The 10,660-nt window shown below is 41.7% G+C and overlaps 1 protein-coding gene across 1 annotated transcript; it reads right to left on the bottom strand.

Moving 5' to 3' along the window:
- Positions 1-4,120: 4,120 nt before the first annotated feature.
- On the bottom strand, positions 4,121-7,218 carry LOC133968967 (uncharacterized). Its single transcript, XM_062405240.1, has 3 exons — positions 5,844-7,218; positions 5,259-5,358; positions 4,121-5,010 (listed from the first exon to the last, which is right to left on the bottom strand). The coding sequence occupies exons 1-3, from the start codon at positions 6,698-6,700 to the stop codon at positions 4,483-4,485; spliced, it is 1,485 nt and encodes a 494-aa protein (XP_062261224.1). The 5' UTR covers positions 6,701-7,218; the 3' UTR covers positions 4,121-4,482.
- Between the last annotated feature and the right edge of the window lie 3,442 nt (positions 7,219-10,660).

The raw sequence follows: 10,660 nt of genomic DNA, 5'->3' as shown, positions 1-10,660 counted from the left end.
CTTCTTGCACACATCTCCATGATAACCGAGGTCCGTTAAAAAATACTGTGTCACACTAAAGCTTCCAAGGCCAGGGTTTCAGCTCTCAGGCTCATCAATACTTTAAAGAGTCACTGACCTTTTTCATGTAATGTATTGATGATAACTAGTTTATAATGCCAGACCTTATAATATCTCACTTTAAATTTCCAGTATGTAAGCTTAATTTTGTTTTGTCTCATCTCATTTTCGTCCGCTTATCCGGGGTCGGGTCGCGGGGGGAGCAGCTCAAGCAGGGGGCCCCAGACTTCCCTTTCCCGGGCCACATTGACCAACTCTGACGGGGGGATCCCGAGGCGTTCCCAGGCCAGTGTTGAGATATAATCTCTCCACCTAGTCCTGGGTCTTCCCCGAGGTCTCCTCCCCACTGGACGTGCCTGAAACACCTCCCAAGGAAGGCGCCCAGTGGGCATCCTTACCAGATGCCCGAACCACCTCAGCTGACTCCTTTCTAAGTAAAGGAGCAGCGGCTCTAATCCGAGTTCCTCACGGATGGCTGAGCTTCTCACCCTATCCCTAAGGGAGACACCAGCCACCCTTCTGAGAAAACTCATCTCGGCCGCTTGTACCCGCGATCTCGCCTTGCGGCTCAGCTCTCTTTTCGTTACAACGGTGCGGTAAAGCGAACGCAATACCGCCCCGCTGCTCCGATTCTCCGGCCAATCTCACGCTCCATAGTACCCTCACTCGCGAACAAGACCCCAAGGTACTTGAACTCCTTCACTTGGGCTAAGGACTCATTTCCTACCCGGAGTAAGCAATCCATCGGTTTCCTGCTAAGAGTCATGGCCTCAGATTTAGCTGTGCTGAACCGCAGCGCTCAGCCGGGGATTTATGAGTATCCCCACACCCGCCCGGCGCCTCACGCCCTTGGCAACTCCGGAGAAGAATAGAGTCGTACCCTTATCCAGGAGTACGGTACCAGAGCTGAGACTGTGCGTGGAGGTAAGCCCCACCAGATCTAACTGATAGCGCTCCACCTCCCTCACAAGCTCCGGTTCCTTTCCCTACAGCGAGGTGACGTTCCAGGTCCCCAGAGCCAGCTTCTGCCGCCCGTGTCTGGTCCGTCGAGACCCCTGACCTTCGCTGCCACCCATGTGGCTGCGCACCCGACCCCAACGGGTCTTCCCACAGGTGGTGGGCCCATGAGATAAAGAGAGGGGGGGTGCCACGTAGTTTGTTCGGGCTATGCCCGACCGGGCTCCATGGCAAACCCGGCCACCAGGCGCTCGCCATCGAGCCCTCCGTCTGGGCCTAGCTCCAGACGGGGGCCCCGGGCTTCCTCCGGGCCGGGTCCGATCTCCTCTTTTTTCGCTATTCATTGAGGCTTTTTGAACCATTCTTAGTCTGGCCCCTCACATGAGACCACTCTGCCATGAGAGACCCTACCAGGAGCACAAGGCTCCAGACAACACAGCCCTCAGGTTCACAGGGACACGCAAACCTCTCCACCACGATAAGGTGACGGTTCCAGGAGAGGGAACCGTCACCTTATGTTTATGTTTTAACTAGTGTGTTTCATCTAAATAGTATGAATTATTGTTTTCTTTAGCCTATATAACCCTAGGGTATATAAGTATATGAGGTATATTTAAATACCTTATATAAACATTAAGAGCAGGTCCTCTTCAGAGGCTGCCATGTTTTTTACAGTAGTCTAGAGTGGAAAAGCACCATTTAAGTTTTTATAAGCGACTGAAGGTTTCCACAGGTCCTCCTCCCTGTTTGGAAGGGGAGGATGGGTTGAGGGATATTTAGCTGCAACATGAAAATTCACCACTAGTTATCCTTAAACTCTACACTCTGAACCTCTACAAAAAACACTATGTTGTAACACTGAAATAGGAAAAAACATATTTGAAATAAATGATAAACAAGCAGCTGGTCAGCCTTAGACAAGCCAAATATGCAGATTTGCAAACACTATCTGCTAAATAACAAAAGCAAGGAATCAGGAAATAGACAGATAAAGCGTCAGTGAGAAAGACACAGACAGACAGACCCAATGGTAAATTGCAGTGTTATATCAGCCACATCAAAGAAATCACAAAAACAATCAGGTTAAGAAATAAATGAAAGATAAATTCTGTACATCAACTACAGTGTGTTTTAATTGTTAATAGTTTGGTGAGCAACTGGCTGGTTGGTTTGATGAGAGTGGTATCAATCAATATGCATACAATTTTATTTGACAAGCCCGTATTCAGAAATCACAAGACCTCAGAGAGTTGCAACTGAGGGCTCCCCCTCCCAATGTCATGTATCCAGGATAGTTGAGGTTTTGTTTTGAGTTCTCCCTCATGTTTCTTGTATTTTGTGTTCCTGATGTATTTTGTAGTACATCTCTTGTCTTGATTCAGGTAACCCCCCATCCTGCTCTCCTGTGTTTCCCACTTCCGTGATTACCTGCTGCTCCTTAATGTGTTACGTCCGTGTCCAATTGTCTCCCCTCCCCTGTGTGTTTAAACCCAATGCTCCCCTCCTGTGCCAGAGAGTCTGTGCTCTTTGTGTCAACGTTCCAGTATTATTCTATCTGTGTATGCCTTGGTATTACGACCTGCTTTCTGTACGGTTTGATGTGTTTTGCTCAGCTGATTTTGAATAAAGCGAAACCTTTTGTAGTTACATGTGATCCTGTCGAGTCGTGCTTATCACACTGACACAAACGGTCCCATTTGTGTCAGTGTGATAAGCAGAATGGACAGAAGGTCAATAGATGTCTTATGTAACAGTACACAAAAACACTATTAAAAACATTTATGTAGACCAGTGGTCGCCAACAATTTTAATTCCAAACCTATGCCGAGATCTACCAACCCAATATCTTCCCAAAAAAAACACTGAGGAGGGTCATAATAGTTATTTTTGCAATTTCTGTTAAAGGATCAATGTACGACCATAAATAAACACAAAGAATGGTTGTTATGTAACTTTATCGATTCAATGCACAATATTCACATTAATATCAATTAATATTAACAGCATTTGTTCATTTCACAATACATAGCTTCTGAGTTCAACAATAAGTTCTGCAGAGGAGCTGCTACGGCAATAGCAGCTAAGTGTTTTTACATATAGACTTTGCTTTGAAAATGGCCACAAATATGACTACTATGCGTTTTGCACCCCTGCAGATATTTCACAATAAAAAAAAAACTTTTTTAAACAAATAAACTGATTTATTTTGAAACAGATACAGAAAGTGGTGCAACCATTTATGTTTGTGATATACATTCATCAGATCAACATTAAAGTTGGGGTGAAAGATAATTTTCTCTGTTTATTCGACAGTGAACCACAATGTTTATCTGTCAGATATGTCAAAAGGCACATATTTCCAACACTTCCCAGACCTGCACTCCAGCATTTCACTTTAATTTTCACTTTTCTGAAGCAAATTCGCTCACTTTACTCACAAAAACATTGCATTAGCCTCCACCTCGTTGATGTGAGGGATGTTTTCACAAGTAGTGACACATATTTTGTGTCTGCATTGTAATGCTAACCAGTGTTAAACAAAAGCACTTTGTTTTGAGCTGGCCATGTGTATGTATTCTTCATAACATCCCCAGGTGTTATCTGTGGAAGATGATTATCTGTTTGTGAAGCTTGTTATTAAAAATGCAATAAAATTAATTTAAGCGAAATGTTGTTAAAACACAAACTCCGCCTCTTTCCCACCGCAGTAAGGTTGAAAGCAGGCTACAAGCCAGTTTTAATCGATATGAGCAGTCTTCAGGGCTGGACACCGAATATTGGTCTCTATGCAGTGGCGGCTCCTGACAAATTTCTCAGGGGGGGCAATTGTTTTGCGATGATGGCTAAGATCCACGGTACAATCAGATTGTTTTCTGCTTACCTCATCGAACAGCTAAATGGCAACATCAGACATCGACTGCATGTTCTATATGATTTTTTTGATACAGCTAAATCAAGTTCATAGTGAATGTTAACATGCTTTTGGCTGATGAATGAACTATCCCACTGTGGTCATCTAACGATACATTTTCATCTACCATTTTGCCTCCTTAAATACCTCGGAAAGTTAAAAGAGACTGCTTTACAATAAATCACAATACTCTTTCTCCATCTGATAACATTTATTTTAAGTGCAGCAGTTGTGTTCTGATTTAACAAAAAAATGGATGTAAGCATAGCCTAGTAATTATAATATTTACAGTTCTCATCACACAACTTGATGACAGCATATATAAAAACTAGTGGCATAGCCTACTCATTGCAATATTTAAAGTATTCCTAAAACAAGAATGATCCAAGGTGATAATCAAAACATTGGGTGCTATTTAACAAGAATTTACCCATAAGAAACATGTACATTACAAAGCAAACAAAAAAATTGGCTAATGATATGCAATTAATACAGCTATTTCCAATTCAACATTTGAGTAGTGCAACAACACAACAACATTAAAACAACATTTCTCACTTGTATTGAAATTTTGCTCGTCTCTCTTTCAAAGCAGCAAAGTGATCAATGACCCTCTCATTAAAATCAGGCATGTTCCTGACTAGTTCCCTCTCCATGGAAAGCATGGCCAGAGCATTGAGACGATCCTGTCCCATTGAGTTTCGCAGGAATGTCTTGATTCTCTTTAAGGTCGAGAAACACCTCTCAGCTTCAGCAGTTGTCATGGGAGTGGTTATGAGGATGTTCAACAGAGCCACAGTCTCAGATAGGGTCTCGTGGAGGTTGTTCCTCTGTAGAACCTGGTAGAGTGCCAATGCACCACTGCAGCCCTTGAAATCTGGACTCTCGTAGATAAGGGACAGTTCAGTCTTGAGCTTCGCCTTATTCAGCATGGGGTATGCCTTGGCAGTGGTGTTCAGAGCCTCATCAGGGAACACATGGCAGTACTGCTCAAACAGGTCTCCTTGTAGCAGCGTTGCACTCACAAGGTGGCTTGTGAAAGAGAACCTCTCGTTTGCATGGCCCAAGATGGTGTCACAGACCTGTCAAAATAAAGAGAGTATATCACAAATTGGAAGTACACTATGAGTTAAAAACACTGCCACCATCCATCCTTGAATGTAACTGTAAATACAGAAGGGGTGATTTTTTAACACTAGGTTCCAGAGGCCTTAAAAAGGAGGTCTGCATGACTTTAGAATACAATACAGTAAGGTATGCAATGAAGTGAAGTGAGAGAAAAATAGAACAAAAAAAGAAAATAAACAAACAAAACTACAAAATCATCTACCTCCTTAGACAGCCTCTGCTTGTCTTGCTCTCCAAAGGCCCTCCTTTTTCCTGTAGTTCCTGCTGCTACTTGCTGCTGCTCTGGAGATGAGCTCTGGTCCCTGAAACAGACAGACAAGGAGAGTGTGTGTTAGTATATGAACGTATACAGTATGTCAATGCAATTACCTACAGTTCCTGTCTTAGAAAACCAGTAATAATAGTATGTTTTGTCCTGTTTTAAGATATCCTATACGAGCCATTACAGAGCCTATATTAAAAGGCAGTTAGGAAAAAGGCAAATAATATAGTTTCCCTGAATATGAAACGCTGCCATCAGGCAGAAGAATGTGTATTAAGATGCAAATCAAATCGCTTAAAATGATCATTTGTTCTGGCATCCATTAAGCTGATGCAATAGAACGTGCAATAGAATAATGTGCAATAAATAGGTAAGTACTTAACTTTAGCACTCATACTTTAGCACCTGCACCTTATTCCCAAGTTCTAGTGCAATAGTTATAGTTAATAGTTTTTAATGAATCAATCATTCACTGTGCCCAAGACAAATTTCCCCATGGTGACAATAAAGTGTAACTTATCTTACCGTATGGCTTGAACACTGCTTGTGAAGCTCTGCAGAGCACGTTTGATGAAGACTGCATCAATTTCCTTCTTCTGCAGCTGTTGGTACATAATGTCAACGTGAGGCATGATTTGATGAAATAGATGCAGGAAAAACTTGAAGTCATCGTCCTGCAGCATCCTCAGGTAGCCAGATGCCTCCCTCACTGTGGTGCAGTCAAATGAGCCGTCTGTGCTGATGGCTTCAAAACACTCTATGAGGTCATCTAGGTTCTCATAGACTGTGTTCACGACCCTGCTGTTGAAGTTCCATCTTGTGGCCGATGCTTTTGGCAGCCTCCGTGCAACAACCTGGTCGAGGATGGTGGTGCGTTTGGGTGACCGACTAAAAAAGCTAGAAATGCCATTCAGATAGAGAAAAAAACCCTCACTGCTGGGACCTGAGAAGTGGCTTGCTGCATGATCAAATTCAGCTGGTGTGCATAGCAATGTAAATAATGTGCATTTTTGTAATGCTCTCGCACTTTTTGCTGCACACCAGCCTTCTCTGATGAGTTTACCCCTCTCTTCCTCGGTGAATAGACTGTTCAGTCTCTCCATAATAGCAGTGGCAATCGAGTCAGCCATTGAAGACGAGAGGGGGACAAACTCAAAAAAACGCTCTTGAACAGCATGGCTCCCATCAATGTATCGCAATACCATGACCATCTGAGTCTGAGTCGAGACGTCCGTTGTTTCGTCAGCTTGTATCGCAACGAAGCTGGCTGACTTCACCTCCTCCGTAATGTTGACGCTCCCAAACGCTGACAGTTTTAAGCAGCTGTCAATGTGGATCCTCGATGTTTCATGCTTTTTTATTTTTTCGGACAGATGATGCATATCTTTGAAACCTGTTGTAGTCCAAGGTGTTTCCGTGGTGCAGCCATCAGGGTGAATGAGGACGCAGGGGTAGCAGAAGAGTCCGTTGGCTAGCTCCTATCCTGCTAGCCAGTTTTTCCTCTCGTACCAGCACCGCGAAAATCCCCTGGTGTACGACTTGCCTCCTTTCTTTGATATTTGTTTTATATTTAAATTTGGTCGGGTTGGTCCTAATTGTTTAACAGCCAATTTTTCCTGATTGCTTCGACGACTAAATGGTAATTCTCTAAATGAAATGATGGAGTTGCTCTGAGCTGTAATATTCGCCATGACGATCGTGAATGTGACTGCGGCGGCAGCAAAGCACCACGTGACATTCACTGAAGTGTACGTATGATATGATGGAATCACGTTAGTGCAAGCACTCCCGGAACCCATAGAGAATGCATTGCAGGGCTTGCAGTTTGAAAAAAAAAGCTTTTACATGAAAGTCAATGAGAGCGCTGGGGGCGATTTCCAGCCAGGCTGAAATCGCCCATAGCGCTCGGTTGGTATGAAACACAACTGCTCAGAGGAAAACATCTTAATTTTTTACAAAATGTATTGGTTAGCATCATTATCACTAAAAAATATATACATATGATATATTATTAAAAAAAAATATTAGGCATATTATCTTTTTTTTTTTTTTTTTTTTTTTCTTTTTTGACTCAAGGAGGGCGGCGCCCTATCGCCCTCTATTGGCCGGCCGCCCCTGTCTCTATGTGCAGCTGGCTGTGAGACATGCGAATGGACTGTCTACAAAGTGCACCACCTTAAAGAGATGTTACAAATTTATTCAATAACCTCACTGTAATACGGTGTATTCTCGCCAAAATTACATTACATATCTAAGATCCAGATACACAGTATTTGAAGGAAATTATTGAATACTTTTCAAAATAAAGAATACTAAAGATTAAGCAAAATCCCATTTTTCCATACTAGGTATTGTAGTATAACCAGCAGGAGACACTGGCTGTGTGATGCGATATGAATGTCAGGGCTTGTGGAGACTTGGATGACAAGAGGAGCAGTATGGACGCATGTTATATATTTTTTCTGTTGTTTTTTTTATGTCTGAAAATAAGCCCCTAATATCTTCAGTTGTATTGGATTCGGCCACTACTCTGTTTACCCCTGAAACTCTAGCAGGGTTTTGTGGACTAAAGCACTTCACCCAGCTCTCCATCGGCATAGGGGTGAGGAAATAATGAGTAAAATGGTAAAATATACTTTCTAGGAGAACTATCCATTTAAGGTTGTGCTTAACACAAAATCTTCTAAAATGTATTTCAGAGCATCGCTGGATACCAATCTGCTGCAGCTTGGTAGTAATATCTGCATGCATCTTGCCAGTTTAAAACAACTCTTTAATTAAATTAGCGTATAGTGCCATGGTGTCGAGACCAATTCAAAGGTTATACAAACGCTGCAAATTTGTTGCAAGTTTATCTCGTGCAACAGAAAAAGACACTGACTTCAGGGTTACACAAATCATATCAATTAAATATCAAATTCAAGTTGGCCTATGACTGTTTTTCATTTCTTATTTTTGATCTGAGCAAAAAATCTAAAGTAGGAAAAACAAACCGTTTTATTTGATTTTTGGTATTAGATTCATAAATTAATAAAATGTTCAGATTTTTCGTTTTCTAATTGAATATGGAAGAACTCCCAAATTCCTGATGGTTTTACTGGTAGCAAGGACAATGTCAAAGGACAATTCCCATATCATTAGATAATGTACATAAGGTGTTTAGAGCCTAGTATTAGAACCTTCTTTTTTTTTTATTTAATTTAGCGGGCGCTTTCATCTGAAGCGACTTCAATTAGTGCATTCTACATCTACGTGGGTCCAAAGGACACTTCAGCATGCAGATGGGGATGACTGAGGATTGAACCAGAGATTAATAGGATAAAATTGTATGTCATCCTGGTTTTCATGTCCTTGAAACATTCTTGAAGTTTAGTTAATCGATTACATTGTTCTGGTTTTATTTACAAGTATAACTGTCAGTGTGTCATGACAATGTTTCCTAGTCGAAAGTATATATAATGAGAATAAAATTGGTCCGGCACAGAACCCTGAGGAACCCTGTGGTTAACTTTGGTGCACACAGATGACTCATCATTCATTTGCACAAACTGGAATAGTTCTGACAAATTTGAATTAGGGGTGGAATTTCTTTAAGTAACTTTGTAGGTATCAATCAATCAATCAAATTTTATTTGTATAGCCCATATTCACAAATTACAATTCGTCTCATAGGGCTTTAACATGGTGAGACATCCTCTATCCTTAACCCTCAGCAAGAGTGAGGAACAACTACTTAAAAACCCTGTTAACAGGGTAAAAATACATAGAAACCTCAGAGAGAGCCACATGTGAGGGATCCCTCTCCCAGGACGGACAGACTTGCAAAAGATGTCGAGTGCAGGAAAACATCAGGTATGGGTTCTAGGATACAAGTTGTGGGTATTGAAGTTGAGATTATTTTGGTCAGCACATCGAAGGTGATCAGTGAGAAGCTGTCTGAATAACTGGTAGGATTCTCAGCTTATCCTGACCTCTGTACCTCTGTCCTTGATGATGTATTAGCATCCACTGAGTGCAGGAGATTGTAGATTATATATTATATTTCTAATAGTTTGAATTGTATCGATAAAGTAGTTTATAACGATATCGCTATTCAGGGTTGGAGGAATACTCGGTTTGATGGAGCTGTGAATCTGTCAGCCTGGCTACAGTGCTGAAGAGAAACCTGGGGTGGTTTTTATTAGGTTGCACTTTGAGGTAGGCTACTGTACCAGTGCCTCCATTATGCAGCAAGTGTCAACGCAGTATTTATATATTTGAAGCAATTGGACTGATTACTTCACACATCAATGGGATCCTAACATCCACTCTGGGATATTATTTGGAAATAGAAGTTTTTCAAAAAAATCTACAGGCTGATTTCTTCCTTTCTATGGGAGGGTAAGACATGGTATAAAGGGCCAAGTCATGTTCTTCTACTTCACTTTAAGACTCACTTTCTTCTTAACTGCCTATATGCCAAACCCAATTCACAAGCAACATTATGGTCTTGTTTACTTTACCAATCTGGTTCCAAATCAGGTTTGCTCATGGACTTCAAGGATTGTCCAATCTCTTTCCACCCCTCAGCAATGATACAGCCTTCCCTGGGAACCTCCTTGTGCATTGTACTGCACCAGGTAATGCTCCTCTCCTGTGGAATCATCTCCCAGTTTCAGTTCGGGAGGCAGACTATGTTCTCTATGTTTAAGAGTTGGCTTAAAACCTTCCTTTTTTGATAAAGCTTATAGTTAGAGGTGGTTCAGGTTGGTTTATTTTACCAACAGTTTATTCTTATCAATGTTGTAAATATTGTTTACCGTTTATTTTTCTGATGTTCTCAGTTACACTTGGCATCTATTGCACTTCTGTCCGTTCTGGGAGAGGGATCGCTCACATGTGACTCTCTCTGAAATTTCAACCCTGTTTAAAGGGTGTTTTTACTCTTGTTGAGGGTTAAAGACAGAGGGTGTCCCCCCATGTTAAGCCTTATGAGAGAAATTGTGATTTGTGAATATGGGCTATACAAATACAAGTTGATTGATTGATATCAAGAAAGTAACTATCTGACTTTTTCATGCATAACTATAGATGGGCATCTTGGTCACAGAGAAGGCTTTCGGGTTATAGTTTTAGTGGTACTAGAATTTGAACACAGACAAGATATTTAAGGTTTTAATTGAAATGGACCAGGGCATTCAGCCTGGCTTGATGCAGGGAAATGATGTGGGTGAAGAGCATGGCTTGAAGGCTGGCATGCTAGTGAAAAAGAAAATGCATGCAAAGAAAATGGGTGGATGGTATAGAGTACGCCTTGACTATGAGTACGATTTGGTGGGCCTTGGTTCAGGGAGCTGTGGCAA

This window comes from Platichthys flesus, chromosome 14, assembly GCF_949316205.1.
Source record: "Platichthys flesus chromosome 14, fPlaFle2.1, whole genome shotgun sequence".
NCBI lineage: Eukaryota > Metazoa > Chordata > Actinopteri > Pleuronectiformes > Pleuronectidae > Platichthys > Platichthys flesus.
Note: the sequence above shows the minus strand (reverse complement) of the source record. Positions and strands in the feature narration are given on the sequence as shown.